The sequence below is a fragment of the Ciconia boyciana genome, chromosome 1, assembly GCF_034638445.1.
Source record: "Ciconia boyciana chromosome 1, ASM3463844v1, whole genome shotgun sequence".
NCBI lineage: Eukaryota > Metazoa > Chordata > Aves > Ciconiiformes > Ciconiidae > Ciconia > Ciconia boyciana.
This window is the reverse complement of record NC_132934.1, coordinates 40,641,118-40,659,133: the sequence shown is the minus strand read 5'-3', so window position 1 is coordinate 40,659,133 and position 18,016 is coordinate 40,641,118. Positions and strand designations below refer to the sequence as shown.

Genomic DNA, 18,016 nt, shown 5'->3' with positions numbered 1-18,016 from the left:
AAGAAAAGTAAGATCTAAAAAAACCCATGATCTATGAAGAAAGATTGAGATCTGGCTTTGCATACTCCAAAACGAAGGCAACTAAGGCAGGGACATGCACCAGACTTCCAGTCATTGCTGTAAGAGGAAAAGAATAAACTACTCTCCGTACTGCTGCAGAAATGGAAAGTATTAATAAATTTGACAAAACAGGAGATTTAGGCTAAATATGTGGGGGAAAAAAGCCCTTTGTAATCTTAAAGACAGTTACACACCACAACATCCATCCCTGGATGTTTTTAAAGAACAGATTAGATGTTCATCAACATTAGGTATAGCTGATTGTCCCTTGGAGCAAGAAGAGGTATTAGTTGACCTAATCCATCCAGCTGACAACAGAATATGCTACTCGTACTTACTAACCCATGGGCAAATGTCTGCTTGTTTAGTGCAGTAGTCTGGACTTGGATTGAATTTTAGGATGGTTTCAAGGAAAGGAATGTCTGGATTCTTACACATAAGGGGATTTCAAGCTTTCTCAACTTGAGAGTAAAGAATTCAAATCAAAATAACTTTTACTGTGATAAACTGCAAATTGCTTTGTTGACTTAATCTAGACAGATGTAAAACTCAAACAAACCTTATAAACTGAACCTGCTAGTTGTCTATACTGGGGCCAAATCTAGGTGGTAGAAGTGACAACGAAGACATGCAGGGTAGACACTAAATATCAAAAGTAGCATTCATGTCTGTAAATTACAAAGTATTTATGATTTTTTGAATACATACAGAAGGCATGAGAACAGAAATTACAGCAGGCAATTACTGTAGACCATCAGAAAATGTATGAGAAATACCATCCCAAAATACTATATACTTACACATATTTTGAACAAAGTGCACATATTTGATAGTAAGCAACAACAGCAATAAACGTCCACACTTGCAAACACAAGAGGTTTGAAATACTAAGACAAAAACTTCCTGCAGAAAAAAATATAACTAAAATATACGCCAAACTGGACCAAAGTTCTCCTTTCTTAGCGAAGAACCGGCTGTGAACAAAAGAACATTTTAAATAACTACCAGTGGCTTCAGCTCGGCACTCAGACAGCAAAGTTCACAGGCCACATCTGCATCAGCAAGTAATGCCGCCAGAGAGAAGTGCATTTGTAAAACAAAAAAGTTGGTCCTGAGGGCGTAACATACATACTGTATGCATTTCTAACTAGAGTTAGCCGTGATGCCACAGACTGGTTGCCCATTAGTGAGCGGAACATGTTTGGTGTGCTCCTGGAGCATCTCTTCCAGCCTATTTTGATCCAGAAGGAATCAAATTCACTCACACAAATACTGCTCTGCAACACGAACCGAAGTAGAAGTGGGGACATTTGGAAGACAGGCTCCAAAAGCACACTGCCTACCCAAACTAACACACTGATGTTTGTTAAACATTGATAAAACAAGATGATACAGTAGTTTTAAGAAAGGAAAGACAAAGTAAAATGTTGAAGTAAAAAAAATACCATTCAAGTTTGACAAGTTGGAAAATCCTAGAACGTGTGCAAAGTGTGGCAAATTGCAATTCCATGCAAAAAAATGAGAGAAAAAGTTATGAGACACCTTCACAGATAGTGACAAGGGCACACAAGCAAAAAAACCCCCAACCAAACAACAAACAAACACCCCCCCCAAAAAAAAACCCAAACCAACCAGACATTGAGATAGAAACAGCAGTCAAAAAGTACTACTTAATAGCTTTGGGACAGGTAAGCAAAACAGTTAAGCCAAAAAGAAGATCCTGTAAGAACAGCTGCTCAGGGCATTCAAAAATTGCCGTGATGGAATATGGTATAATAAGCAGAAGATGGTACAAATCTCAGCATAAAAACCTTTTATTCATAATGTTAACTTGGATTAAAAATAATAATAATTAAAAAAAAAAAAAAATCACAGACCTGAGAGGTACTAGATTACTTGAAAGAGAGGAAAAAGAGTCCCACCTCTTCTATACTGAGTACTACTTGACTTTTAAAATTCAGTTAGAAGAAAAGGAATGGCAAATAATATTTAATGAACACTGATTATTAGAAATTGGATTTTCTTTTGAAACATTGCAAAGTAGGTCACATGTATTGGGCCATTTGCTTTTACGTGAAAAGTTAATTGCAAAATGACTTGTAGAGAAACCTTTATAGAAAACCATAATAAAGGCCAAGTATTAAATTCAGTAAGTCTAACAACTAGTCTTAAAGTCATAACATACTTAGAACATCAAAGATAACAAGCCTGAAAAAGAAATAAATAAAAATTTCTGTGGATCTGTTCCAGGCTGATTAAATGTAGCACTTCTCAAATCTCATGGAGAAGGAATATGCTGTGTGGGTATCTCATTTATTCTCTCTCTAGTTTATTTTGTAATATGCTAAAAAACCCTCCCTAGTATTAAATGCTTTTTTCTGTCATAAGTAAGGAGCAGTTTAAAATTTTGTCTTCTTTTTCTATTATTTCCATATAATTTAGGTCAAGAACAAAACACCTAAATTAGCCAAAACCTTAACCTATGCTACCAGGACCTTTATTTATATTCACAACCTCTGAGTCACTATTATAGTCTATGCAAACTTGGTCTACCAAAGATAACGAAGATTCAAGATAACGAAGATTCAACATAATTCTATTAGTAGTATTAATAACATTCCTTCTGGCATTCTGCAATCATTATTTTATCTGACTGGACTACCAGCCACACGACACACAAAATATAACAACTCTCCATACTTGCAATGATGTCTGGAAGTCACTCTTTAATTTCTTTTAGTCTACAACAGCCAAAGGTCATGATAATCTTAATAAAAACTAAAGCAGTTAGTGACCCTTAAGGTCACTAAAGCCTCTTACAGTTGGTAAGATCTTTTAAGCTTTACCCAATTATGTTAATATTTTAAGAAAAACATGCTCAGAATTATAGCTGTAACAACCTTTGCAAAACAAAACATACCAAATTACCGAGATCACGTCAATGAACAGCATATTCTAGCAGTACATATACAATACCAACTTTTTAAAACAAGTGACTAATAATCTTCGATCGAGTCAAGGAAATTGTTAAACAAGCTGCTGACACCTATAGCTTTTGCTGCACACTTACAAAAACAACCTCCACTCTTCAAACTTTGTCATTTAGGTTTAAATCAATTTGCCAGTGGTTAACAGCTACAAAACGCAGTTGTGAAATAGCACAGGATTTCTGCTTTTATTCCAACCTTGTATGACTGAACTAGACAGATTGTTTCAATTGGCTTTCCCTGTACATGTTAGGAGACAGAGGAGGCCTAAGACTTGCATCTCCCACAGGGCAAGGAGACAACTGAGCAAACAAGACCTTGTGTAACATGAAGGATGCACTTTATTCTGCTGGCGTACGGAAGGACCGACACTCAGTACTGGCAAGCTGAAGGACTGAGCTGATGATAGTCAACTAAGATGTGAACGTCATTTTACTCACAAGTCTCAAATAGTCATAGTGCAGTTCTGATCATGGAAGATTCTGCTTCTAAACTCAAACCAACTGATGATCCAAGCAGACGGCCCAATTTTTCTGGACTGGTCCACACCAAAAATCAGTAAGCCGTAACGTGCTATCAGGCAATTTCCTACCCCCAGTGATGAACGAGATTTTACTGTAACTGCTTTCTGCTGTAACTGCTAAACTCTTGATGGGTTTACTGCAGTAAGTTCATTTAAGAGTGTCAACAATCTCGAAAAAACAGCACCAGCGATTGCTTAAATTTGCCAGAACTGTGAAAGAACTGCTGCATTTTACAACCCTCTCGGGAGGCTGGCGAACACAGGCTGCAGCCTCCCTGAGAGCAGAGGGAGGCAGCGGGAGGAGGCCCAGCAGCAGAGCTGGCTGACCGGGTTCCTGCCTCCCCTGCACCGCAGCATCCTGCCTCTTCCAAGCAAACCCCCAACTGATGCGGGGACAGCTGCCTGTCACCATAACCGCAGTGGTAGCACACCTCGGCACAGCGGCACCAAGAAAACTCGGTAAAGCAACACTTCTGCGAAGGCTGCTACATTAGGCAGTTATAGCCTAAAGCTACTTTCTTAAACACAAAGCAAGCTGAAGTTAAAATATATCGATCCAACGCTAGAAAGTCAAAAGCAAAACATATTAGAATAAGCAACTAAGTCTGTGAGTAATATCTGGCCTGATAAATGATGGTTTTCTCACAGGTGCAAACATCAGCATCATTTTGTATTTGCACTACTTTATTTCTGGTATCTGCCATCTGTGCTGCACTATTTAATAATAAAACAGCTGACCCACAGACTCAAAAGGAGAAAGTGTTACACTGATGTAAAAAATAATAACAAGTCAAGCCAGCAATTAAGAGATTAAAAAACCACAGATTTTTCTATACTCTGCCACTTCAATATTTAGTATTATTATTAGTCCTCCTCTAGGTTACAAAGCACTTTTTAATACAGCGTTCACAAAATTCACACATTACACAAAAATATTTCCAAACCTCAAAATCAGAGACCAATGAAGAAATTTTGAAAGCCTTGTATTTGCTGGGTATTATTTGCAAGTGAAAATTGCTACAGATATATGTTATCTGTGAAATACAAAACCAAATACAATACTGAAAGACGTACAAAATTGTATTCAATCTTTCAGATTTAATCATTTACGGTTGTGGTCTCCTGCCTCCAGTGGCACTTGGGAAGCACACAGAAGTAGGACCACACTGCAAGCATCACCTTTTGCATTACATTTACCTGAAAATTTTTTGTTGTTGGCAGCAATATCTCAAGATCTTAAAGGCAAGTTGTTGCCTTTGAATGACAATGACACTATTAACATGAGATTAACACAGCTATTAAAGTAAAACTGCAAAAACAAATTCTCCCTGTGTAGAGACATTCAGTTTGATGGTACAGTGTATTAATGAGCCAAAAGCTGACTGAAAACTCATTGAAAGCTGCTACCAAAAATGCCATAAGCAATTAAGAACTAGGACAACAAAGCAAACATTTAATTTTAATTAAATAACCAGTTGCACATGAAAAGCTAAAAAAAGCCACCCACACACTGGGCATGTAAACCACCAATATTACAATATGGTATGTTCAGTGAACTGAATTATTGTGTAAGAAACCATAACCTCCCCCTTCTAGAAGAGGCACAGGATTTTATGCATGGAATTAATCTGGTCTGAGGAACCACTTCAAATGCTAAAGCTGACATACAAAAACTATTATATATTGTTGATTTAAGTGGAGATGCAGTAAAACATAGCTTTTAGATAAAGTGCAGCAACAACACCTAGCACAGTCTTTTAGTTCTTCTGTAAAAAAATCTAAATACAAACTCAACCACAGTGAGAAGTACATACTCTAGTCATCAACAGTGAAATTAATCTCCTTGTGACATAATTTCAAATTGTAAAGTACGTGATGAGAAATAACTTTGACTAATTCAGATACATACTTCTGTCAAAATGTGTGACAGAGTATGAAAAGCCATTTGCCTCTCTAAGTAAAATTAGTTTATCATGTACTGTTTTATTTGATAAACCCATCCAAGTACTAACTTGTAGGTGACACAGTAAAAGGGTGCATTTTGCATTCTGAATTTTGGGTTTTTTTTTTTTCATACTGTGTAACTTTATTATGAAAACGCCAGCTACAAGTAGAATGACAATAGGCTCTGAAAGGGTATACTGCATTAAAGCACAAAACTCCCTCAATTTGTTTCTGATCTCATCCCCTGCAAGTCCTTCCAACTGTTTTCAATTAATAGCATTGCAATTTTCATTCATTTAAAGTTTGTTTTTGTTTTTCTTTTTTAAAAAGATATTATGTACTCACTAAAAGATGCAAAGTATATTTAATCACTCTCTGGGAAGGTAAAAAGCAACTTTGTTGCTTTGCAACTCTCACTTCAAAGAAAAAAAAGCTTCAGCTATGTGTTTCACAAAGCAAGCAGAGCAAACCAACCCACTCTTCAGTCAAATCTACAAGAACATTTCCATGCAAAGTAATGCATATGAAAATATTCATTCTCCATTTTTAATTAAAGACATTAATCTATCTTCTCCTAAAAATAAGCTTTACTTTTTTTCCCTCCACAAATGGATCAAAACTATTCAGACTATGAAAAGTTACATTAATGTTAAGTAGCTCTATTCAACAAGCCAGCATTAGCAAGAATGCTGTGACTGCTTCTGATGTAAGAGGATTCTATGGGAATTCTTAAATACTTACAACTCCATGTGCAGCATCTGAAGTTAAATTATGACTAAGCTAACAAACTCTCGTGCAATGACCAAGGCAAATGGCAAGCAAGATGCCTTGGGAAACAAGATACCATAGGTTTCCTTAGAATCCTAAAAAATAGCATTAGAAAGTCAACAATCCAGCTGGAACAATGTGGTGTTCAGCAACCCTAAAGCCAAAGCTGTCTCCAGAAGGCTGATTAAACCCTTCCCACATTTAGTTTCCCAAACTTAGCAAGATTCTGGATCTCTATCTCCATGGTAAGCTGAGTCTTGTGTCAGGGTTTTCTCTCTTGTAAAAGTACCACGTCTTTCTAAGGCCGCATATTTCAAAACACAGTAAGAGTTAGGTAAAGGTTCTACAAATTACTTTAATAGAAATTTGCAGGAAAAGGCTTTGATAACAGCTTCTGACCATCCTTTTGTTGTATCACGACCACTGTGCGCACTACAAGACAAACCCACTGACGTCTCCCTTCACGCAACTGTCTCATGACAGAGGAATACCTGGACTTGATCCATCACAGACATGCTTCTACTACATGAGGATGGAAGAAACCTCTGGAAAGCAGGCTCCCAGAATCAATAACCCATTTCCACTGTCCTCAATATCCAAATCTGAGGACCTCCCACTTCAGGAAACACAGTGCCAGGGAGCTAGATTAATAGTTGCAACGAGCCAAATCTAATCTGCACGCTAGATCTTAGTTGCCCCAATTGTCAGAATACATTTGACTTCACGAGACGCCACGTTTTGAAAGAACTGAGTTGCAAAAGAACATCGGGTCTCAACTGAGAAAGTCCAGAATTAGTTAACACATTAAGATTTTTCAGAGAGGAGAATAAGCTCAGCAAACTAACCCACTAGCAGTGCAAATGAGAGAATTATTACTATGTTACTGTGAGCATTTTATCATCTCTTGAGCAACTGGGAGAGAAAATGAACAGTAAAGCACTGGGCCAAGAAATGGAAAAAGCATTCACTGAAAAAATTATCCTAACTTTCCTCATAATTTGGGCAGATCTTCATTAAAAGGCATGTTTGTCTACTGTCAGATTTATGACTGCAGTTCAGAACAACAGGACATGCCCTGATCTTATATTCTCACGGAGGCATCTTCAGTGGATTGGGCTACACTGGTCAAACCTTATAGAGCACTTCTTACATTCTTATACATGAGAAAAATCAAAGAAGTTCAGACTGAATGGGTCCCACCTTTTCTCAAAGCTCATTGTAATTTTTTTTTTTCTCATTTGAAGACAGTACATTCAAAAGTATATGAAGGCTTTGAGTTACCAATGTCTACCATTGTCACTCTATCCAAATAAAAATACATGTACCCCCGTCCTCAAAATGATTTTGTTGAGTGCATAGACAGCTCAATTAAATTGGTGAAACTGGCCACAAATAAGCTCAGTAATTATTTTGTGGGCACACTGTGCATCCTGTTGTCAATTTAAGTTACAGGACCACATTTGTTTCAAGCCAAATCTTAAACTATTTTCTTAAACTGTTCTAATTTCTGCAAATTCTATAAAATACCTTATAATAAAAACAAAATAAAAATTTGTTTGCCAAGGCATTATTGACCTGGTTATCACACACTGACCCTAAGTGCAGCAGAATTCATAGACAGAGCATTCATGGATATACTCTGTTCCACTCCCCTACTTAGCACAGCAAGATTTGCGATGACTCAAGGCAAAGCCACCCATTTAGTAAAAAGGAAGCATTAGATGGCTTGAGTAATATCTAATCTCATCTAAGGAACCATAATTTTGTGCCTAAAACAATAGACCCAAAGAGCATCCGTATGATTTTGGAAGCACTTGTGCACATGAGTAACCTGCAACTTTTCCATTTCAATTACCATATCAATCCTGACTGTCTAGAACTGTATTCCCTAGTGAAAAAGCAGGTAAGTTAAAAGAAAGCTTTTAGTTTTTAGCTACACTGAGGCTCTGAAAGAAAAACAACATGTCCTAAACTATTTGCTGCTATTTCTTCCCACTTGTAAAAAGTCTTCAAAATTTAAGACAGAACTTGAGCAACTTTAGTTCACTTTACCTTTGTGTAAAGGAAATTCTTTTAAAATTCAAACTAACCAAAGCAACAAGTCACAAGAATTACACATCAGTAAGTGCTACAAAAATTGTTTATTTTAAGACATAAAATATTTTTTTCACATCTTTTTCAGATAGGTTCTAAATTCTTTTTTCACTAATGAGTGAAGAACTATTTCCTAATATAATTTGAAAAAAAATTAAAACCTCCACCTTAGGTGTTAAAACAAGATAGAAAGCTGAAAAGCTCCCAACCCAATCAAACTGTGTGCAAGTCATCACTGTACCCCACGTGAAGACAATGCCTCTTCACAAGGACAGAAACCCTACTGTAAAAGTAAAGTGAATAATAGGTTGCAAAGTTTATAAAAAATAACATGCTTGCAGTAACAGTCCTTACTCTACTCTAAATTTGAGGAAGCTTTCACCATTCTGTATGTTCCTCTGCTTGGAGTACACATACACAGTAGCAATTCCTTGGAAAGTAGCAATTTTCAAGGTTAGAATCAGTAAGGCTTCAACAAAGTGAAAAACAGAAAAACACCTAGTCATGTCCAGTATGAGGGTAAATACTAAACAAGCTTTAGCCCTTCCCAAAGAGCAGTATTTAAGGAGGCTATTCACAGAGGGCTTCCCTCAGAACCACTCTATTTCAGGTTGAAAAGCTCTAGAGAATAAACAAAGCATAAACGAAGGACTCAGGATTCATGTGTATATATGATACGTTGAAGGAAAAAAATTAAACTTTAACTCATTTTCTACAGGTTTGTAGCTAAAACCTGCAATACATTAATTTTATCTGCTCTCAGTAAAGACATAAAAGAAACTGAAAATGAAGACGACCAGCAATAATTTAAATTGCAGTAAAACTGCACCTTGTTTAGACAATTCTACTATAAAAAAAGGCATAAAGACTGCTGGTTTTCAGTAAGCTTACAAAGAGATTGTGTATGCCATGTTTTAGTCTTTTTATTACTAGTTGGATTTTCTGAATATAAAAGTGATTTACTCCTTTCCCCAAAGTTTCCTCTGCCTTTATTTTTTTCCCCACATTTACCTACTCCATTTCAATAGAAACGTGAAGACAGAAAGATTTGAAGTGTTTCAAGATCTAGAATGCTGGAAGATTTTCCTCGCAGGTGTTCATAAAACTGGATCCAGGTTTTGAACATTAGTCTTTATTAACTTACTCAGAGAAAATTCTGAGCAAATTTATTTTTGTCTGGCAATACTACGTGTTATCCAAGTAACAACACAGTCAATATATTTATTGTGTTCTCATATACAGAACAACATCTTTAGCAGAATTCCAGTTGAAAGACTATTTGAAAGCATGCTTATTTTCAATTGGAAAGGTTTTCAAAGCCACAAATTTGCTTGGAAACTAAAATAATACAACCAGCTTTGCAACCTTTCTCATCTACTGTGAGCCAGATGAGATATCAAAAAGAACATGTAATACAGAATATACATTTAGCTATACATAAGTGATCAAAGGTATACAATGTCAATATCACCACCATGTATTTATTTTGATCAACTCTTTAAAAAAATATATTACAATAGCATATAATGGTTTAAGATTTTATAAACAAACTCAGAAAGTGGTAATGGTCAATAGTGAAGCTTCGGGGGGAGAGGGGGGAATCCCTTAACAAGAATTTGGAAATAAAACTTTAAAAACCTTTTGCAAAAATCACTCTTCCATTTTCTGTCGGAACGACATCACTCTTCTGCCAACTACAGCAGCTTCTATGACCCATTTTGGCCACTTCTCCCACAAGCTTTCACGATTTGTCATTTGTCATTCCCGGTGTCTGGAACACCCACCTTCCTTCTCTTGAAGTCCCATTCTAAGATCCACTTCTGCAACATTGCCTACAGAAAGAGTAGGCAACTAAAACACTCATTCACTGTGTCAACAATGTGCCAAGCATCAGCTTTCACTGTGTACACTGTACAGCATAGCGTTCATCTCACTTTACCTTTCTTACTACACCGTAATGATTTCCCTCCCTCAGTGCAGCACATCTAAAAGTGGGCATTTAATATCTAAGAATCACTTTGGACAAATAGTGTCTACTGTTTTTGAGAGTGCTAGCTGCACCTCTCAGTGCTCACAGAAAGGAAAGTATGTTCAACATAAATATCCATTGTGCCTGCGTGCATTTGTGGTGCATGCATATATGTAATGGACATAAACAGAAAAGAGCAGCCTATTTAATTTTCTTTACACTGTAGTACGTTTTAATCCTTTGCTGGCTCACCTGAAATTTCTCAAAATAACTTATGAAACTGAATTGGAAAGCTGCATTTAAACATTTTTTTTGTCTTGTTTTAAAAAGGCTTCTACTCTAAACCTATTTCCTTCTATCTTTGAAAATCTGGATTAAAATGCAATTAACTAAGAGCCTATAGGAAATGTTTATGTTTACATAGCTCAAGGTCTATCAAGACTATGTTCACATCTGCTATTAAACAACTATATTTCTGGACAGTCATGAAGGCAGACTTGAAGCAATGACACCCTTCTGAAAGTCTGAAAGAATTTTTTTTTTTTTAAATTAGAAAGAAAATCTAGCATATATGTTGCTTACACATATTAAATGCAAGTTTGTCATGAGATGGTATTACTGACCTTCAGGTGACATGAACCTCAAGTCATGCTTTCAGTCTTCCATATATTTCTAAATGCCACTCCATATAAAAGTGAAATACTTTACTGGCTAATTTATTTATTTCAATAATAAGCAGAGTTTCAGTAATGCCAATGCAGGTCTAACATAAAATAATGCACTATCAAGGGAAAAAAATGTTTAAGAATGGTTGGTTTTGTAACTTCGTGTCTTTACAAATGGGAAGGAGAATACTTGAGCAGACAAACAAGCTGCACAAGGCATTTTAAAAAATGAAAAATGGTTGAAGATGTAAAATGCAAAACCACAACAAAAACACTGTAGACACAATATGTAAACACAAGATATAATCAATAACCCAATTTGAGTTACAAATAGAATTCTTAAAGATGAAAAAATAAAACCCTGGCAATCATATGGCTGAAGTTCACATGTATAAACTCACTAAAACTAAAGCACTTGCCACTGAAAACACCCATCATTCACAGCTTAAAGCTAGATGAAGCCCGCCCTCACATACATTTCAGGTACTTGAAACTATCTCGCTATTAAAAGGGGAAAAAATAAGCTTATTCAACTTACATCTTTTTCTGACCGATGTGGGAACATCGATGATTGGCTGTAGTACATGTTTTCATCATGGTAGTCACCATCAACCCCCTCTACAAACTTCTTCCTTGAAGCACCAAACATGCTGTTTGTCACCTAAATAAGAAAAAAACCCGATTATATATAATATATGATTTGGTTTGCTACATACTTATAATAGTATATATTTTTAAATATATGTAAGGATTGTTAAAAAACTGTTTCTAAACATTTGAAAATTCCTCTTTAAAAATATTTTCTGTATATTGCCAATGTAATGGTTCTTCCAAGTGGGATTTTCATCTGACAGAAAGTCACTTTTCAGAAGGGATTGGGGTGGGGAGAAGGGACATGCTTGGTTTTTTGGAGGGGTGTTCATTTGTTGGTTGGTTTTTTTGAGTCTCATGACCTTTCACTCAAGTTTATTTAAAATTACAGAATATCAGACAAAAAACCAGCAAATTTCTCAAATTTTCCTCTCCTCAGGTAAACACTTTCCCTCTAAAAGAAGAAAATTAAGGAATGTTCTTTAGAGCTCAGACACCTTATAAGAAATAACAATAAAGAAGAAAAAAAATCAGAAAAATCACTCCCATGTCTCATCAGTCCCATGTCTCATGCTTTGGAAAAGCAGCTTTCTACTTGACCCTGTGCTCTCAGGGCCATGATTAAGTAAGAGGAGGTTGAGCTTAACCACACTCAACAACCTCATCACAGACTGGCAAAGTTACTGCAGACAGCCCATAAAAAACCACTAGATTGTATTTTGCCTTTACTCCCAGAGGTGCGCGCACACACACACAGAGCTGCTAAGTCAGGAACTGGAAACTGAAGAAACAACCACCACACAGCTGGTCACAGAACCCTAATTCATTAGAAAATTTAATCCTGCAGCAAGGTCATACAACATCACTAAAGCATCTATTGCATGCAGTGCATATTTATACACTTGACTCTCTTATTTATGTAAAAATACATACACCTCTGTTAAGTTCCTCATCTATCTGGCTATGAAACACTATCACAGCGCAGCGTGGGCTAACCAAGCCCTGTTTTAACCTAACAGGTTCATGTTCAAACCAGTGAAATGGCACATACTGGTCAGCACTGAGCAACTCGCCCAGTTTCTTGTACCACACGGGGAGACTGGAGAGAACGCAACCAACAGGATGGTAATCAACCCTGAGCTACTGCCCTACATAACATACCTTCAGACGGATCTTTAACATCTTGGAAGGTAAGGATGCCAAGTTACAGTTAGCTTATGAAATGCTCTGAGCCCTAAGATTTACCATCTTCACTACTGACAGCATTAGCTAAACTTAAAAAAACAAAGGACAATTTTTAATTTATTTTTTTTTTTAAAAGAGTCATTTTGCACTACTTTATGCTCATGCTTGAAATTGAAATTTCAAAACATTTATTCTGGTTGGCTGCTAGGGGAGTTACTTTCAGCTTGAAATCCTCTTATACTTACTGACACAAAATTACTCTGATATTCCCCACAGTGTGGCTTATTCAAATTTCACCTTTACTGACAAAGATTTCTAGGCAGTGTTTAATAACATGGGTGCTCCTATACTAGTAACAACTTAACCCCATGATTTCAAAGTCATAGGAGTTTTGAGAAAAAGTAAAGTCAACACTTGGGATGCATTTAATACAGCTATAATCACAGAATTGCCCTAAAACATTCAGCTAAACAAAAGCCTATTCCACTACTCCTACAAGAGAGTTTCAGATATTTAGATGACTGATGTCTCAAAACAAGTTTATAATCTGTTACACACATGAAGGCATGTAAAGGTACTGCACACCTTCTCCAGATGAAACTTCTGTTTTATGATATTTACAAAAATGTGCAAATGCAAGGTCCCAAACTGCTCAAATGCATTCAGCTGACTTTCACACTTGTAGTAAAGCTTTCATTACACTATAAGCATATCCCACTGTGCTAATCGCCTTACAATGCAATTATCACCTACCAGATGGGATGGAGCATTTAACAGGCTAAGGGGATTATCTTGTCCTTTGCTCTGCCTGAGTAAAGTGCGGAGAGATGAGCAGTTGCCTTTAACCGCTGTAAAAAGGATAGTGAAATGCTTTGGTGAAACTATCCCAAGCAATGAGGAGAAGCTGAGTGTCTCAACCAACTACTGTTTTTGAGAAGGTAAAAGGTAGCTTCTCACAAGTCTCGAAGAATTTTTTGGTATTGCTTTAACAATACCTGGGATAAGAGAATAATTTTTTTTGCCACATAACCTTCTCTCATGATACATTATCAGAATAACAAAATTTAATTGTGATAGAAAGCAAGTCACTGAAGTATACACCATACGGTACTAATGTAATACCTAACCCTGAGCTACAGTACAGGAACTATATAAGGGGAAAAAATGATCCTGTCTTTGACCCTGTAGCTTTTGATCTTATTTCCGAAAAGGTTCACACATGGCTGGCTACGCAGGCACTGTAAAGATTTCTGAGTTAGTGGGGTAAGGTCAGAGCTTTCAGTCTCAAAATATATGTTTAAAGCTGCTATGAGAAAGCTAGTATATCCAAATATGAAGTCTATATACTGAAAAGCTCAAAGATATTTTAAATAGTCTCCACTAAATTTAAATTGTCTATAAGATTTTCTATATTGATAATTATATAAGACAGTGGCCCAAAAACTAATCAAGATTATGCCCTGAAGACTGATGAAGTACACTGATATTAATATGGAGTCTTACAAGAGCATGGTTATTAAAAAAGAAAACTTCTAATAATTAGATAAATATTGACATTTTTATTGGCAACCCAATTTTCTATACAATACCTAACAGGACTGTGCTGATGAACTCCAGAGAGCAGAGCAGTGCATTGCAGGCTGCAGCTGCAGGGGAAGGCTGGAGGAGCCCTGCCTGCAACCCAGCTGCATCACTGCGCCCGACTGCTCTGAAGACCTTCAAAAACTTTTTGCAGAGACTGACACTTCTCCACAGCAGCATTTTTGTAAGCAATTCTGCATCTTTCAATGCTGCCAAGCAAAGCAGTTGCATGCAGTGCTCAAGCTGTCCACGCTCCCACTGAGGGAAGCCGTACAGGCACTGGAGGGCATTCTGGCAGCTGCCTGCACCCCTAACAGGACTTCGCTTCGCTAGAAAGAACTGCCACTTGTTCTCAGGGTGAACCACAGCACAGATCACAACAGAGAAACGTGGCGTTGCAATTCACGCTGCTATCCAGCTCTGTTACAAAACTAACAGCACGATAAAATGAGGCAGCCGCTAAAGACCAGTAACTGAAAGGGCAGGCACTGGGATAAGAGACTGAAGCTGCAGCTGCCATAGCCAGGCTGCTTACTTCTTGCTTGTTCTTAGGCTAACTTTAGGGAAGTGATCGTGCCCCTGTACCTCGGCACTGGTGAGGCCACACCTCGAATACTGTGTTCAGTTTTGGGCCCCTCACTCCAAGAGAGACATTGAGGTGCTGGAGCATGTCCAAAGAAGAGCAATGAAGCTGGTGAAGGGTCTGGAGCACAAGTCTGATGAGGAGCGGCTGAGGGAACTGGGATTGTTTATAGCCTGGAGAAAAGGAGGCTGAGGGGAGACCTTATTGCTCTCTACAACTACCTGAAAGGAGGTTGTAGAGAGGTGGGGGTCGGTCTCTTCTCCCAGGTAACAAGTGATAGGACGAGAGGAAATGGCCTCAAGTTGCGCCAGGGGAGGTTTAGACTGGATATTAGGAAATTCTCCTTCACTGAAAGGGTTGTCCAGCATTGGAACAGGCTGCCCAGGGAAGTGGTTGAGTCACCATCCCTGGAGGTATTTAGAAGACGTTTGTATGAGGTGCTTAGGGACATGGTATAGTGGTGGTCTTGGTAGTGTTAGGTTTACGGTTGGACTTGATGATCTTAAAGGTCTTTTCCAACCTATACAATTCTGTGATTCTGTGATTCTGTAACACCAGCAGCCAATTTACCTACTTTCCAGTAGTCACCAGTGACAGTAAACAGCTGGCAAACTTCTGAATCAGAGCACCTACCCTCGTGCAGACTTTTATAATATTACAGCAGGTTTACGCAATGACAGTGTCAAATGGTTGCCAAGTTAGCAGTAAGCATCTTCCTATCCACACTAACTTATTCCAGTATTCACTAACATATTCATTAGTCAGTCATGCTACAAGCATATGCACAGATATTGAAAAAACACTATTGCATTACTATTTGTAAGAAGGTCTGAGAATAACTGGGGCTGTGCCAAACGCGGGCAGATCCGCAGATGGAACTTTGTTGCTTATTTCTTAGGATGAGAAGCCACCAGGAAACCTCATACACAAAGACTGCAGCTCCTGTTTCATAAACTGATAGATCAGTGTCCCATCAGCTACAAAATTACAGCAAAGTTCATGCAGCATTTATAAATACATTTTAAACCCTTTGAAAATTAACAGTGACCTGAGGTTTTGTACCTTTACAGGGTCTAGACTGATGAGGTGAAAGGTAGAAATCAGCTCTTGTATTTAAGTCCCTCATTCACACATATATACCTATACACACACACATATTTATGCCAACACAATCTCACAGAAGTGGTGCTCCATTTGCATGGCAATTTTATTAAGTAAGGAATTCCTGTCTACTCAGCCTAATTTCATACAGATCCCTCTCCTAATCCTGTAACTACTTTTCCTGTTCTACTGTGGGAACTCAGTCCTCTGTTGCACAAGACACATTTGCAGTGCAATTATTCATTAAAAAAATGTAAAAGTGGTGCATTTCTGTAAATTCATCCTTTAGCATGATATTGCAAAAGTACTTACAAGTCCCACTGGTAGACCCATGTACAAATATTATTAGAAAATATTCATGGTAACAGAGGAAAGAAAGGGAAGGAGCTACATGTTAGGATGGAGTTCAGAGAACTAACCAGCCATGCTGCCACAAACCATGCCCAATTCTGATCAGATGAACAGAAGCGCTTCTTTCAAAACACAAGTACATCATGTTTAAAAATCAGATTTGCCCACAACTTCAAGTTAATGTTAACCAAACAAAATGCAGCCCCAAACCCGACAAGACCTTTAAATACTTCTGTGGAACATTTCCTAACAACAACCACTATGGGGGAACTAAAAGCACCATACAAATGTTAAGAACTTGAAGCATCTAATAAGCAGTTTGTGGTGGTCATTGACCTATATCCTTCAGCTGAGTACATAACACACGACAACCAACAATACTTATTTAAAAAAAAAAAAAGTTAAAAACACCCCCCACAGATTCCAAGAAAAATCCTTTTCATTACAAGATACACTGCAACATAGCATATTTCAGCACACAAAAACTTGTTTGTTAGCAATAACTGAAAATACGTTATTGACACAGAATTTTTAAGGAAAAATTATTAATAATTTTGTCATCTTAAGCTGCAAAAAGATCTTGTCTATAATCACTTATAAAGTGATACTATGATTGTATATTAAATTACTTTAACAGCCTGAAGCAAATTATAGTATTAAAATATGAAAACTAATTACGTTTCTGTTTTGCAATATTATTATAGGTAGTGCCCAAGGAGAGCTCACTCACGACATTAACATAGCCAACTCTAAACTAAGAGGATACTATAAAATCTCCCGGGAGAATGAATATTTTTAATTTTGCATAGAGCAGAAAAATCAATCTTTGCATTACAACTGACTAAACTTATCATCTTTAAGAGAGCTGAAAACTATATACAGTAATACAAGTTAAAAAAAAGAAACCACTTTAGGAATTTTAGCAATATCTTCCCTTTCCTGTTCCTCCAATGACTATGGTATTTGTCAACATGCACACTATCATTATGTGAGAGCAATTAGAAGTTGTAATCTCAGTCTGATGTTACAGAGCTTCCAACCATCTATATACTAAGGCTTCTGATGTTGCTGTTTAGGTCTAAGCAAAGTCAATAATTTACTCTCTTTTTCTCTTCTGTTACAAATCAGCGTTTTCACATAAGGTAACATACTTGCATATCCAAAGGATCTACAAAAGTGACCCTTAATAAGCCTTTCAGTGAGAAGTAAGTGTCTCAAAAGATAAGCGTCTATCAAAAGTCACATGCTGGTAACCACCAAATCAGCCCGCAATTTAAGTCAAAACATAGAATTTGGAATTCCATCAGTTGGTAAAAGATAGCATAAATTCAATTTATAGTAGAAGCTGCTACTGTTTATGATCCCATTTCTCAGTGTCAAAGATAATTCCTATTTGGCCCAAACTGGAACTGATATACAATAGAATAGATACTACTAACTTGCCAGATGCAAAAGATCTCTCAAATCCCAATCCTTTAGTGATAAGTTATAGCTATTAACAAACACCATTAAATGTACACTGGTACAAATAGATACATTTTATTTTCAGGATGAAAGACAAAAAACTAGAAGTTGAGATCCTTTGTTCCCTCATTTCATTTCACAATCAGAGTG

The 18,016-nt window shown here is 37.1% G+C and overlaps 1 protein-coding gene across 6 annotated transcripts in view; it reads right to left on the bottom strand.

Moving 5' to 3' along the window:
• Positions 1-18,016, bottom strand: part of CNOT2 (CCR4-NOT transcription complex subunit 2) — a 93,723-nt gene that overhangs the window by 28,689 nt on the left and 47,018 nt on the right. For 4 of the 6 annotated variants that reach the window (XM_072863498.1, XM_072863508.1, XM_072863515.1 and 1 more), the window contains 2 exons: positions 11,549-11,671; positions 10,161-10,208 (listed from right to left, as the gene is read on the bottom strand). In XM_072863498.1, the coding sequence (XP_072719599.1) occupies positions 10,161-10,208; positions 11,549-11,659 (159 nt within the window). In that variant the 5' untranslated portion in view covers positions 11,660-11,671. Of the gene's footprint in view, positions 1-10,160; positions 10,209-11,548; positions 11,672-18,016 lie in introns of those variants that run through there. The other 2 variants (XM_072863516.1, XM_072863525.1) reach the window with 1 other exon arrangement.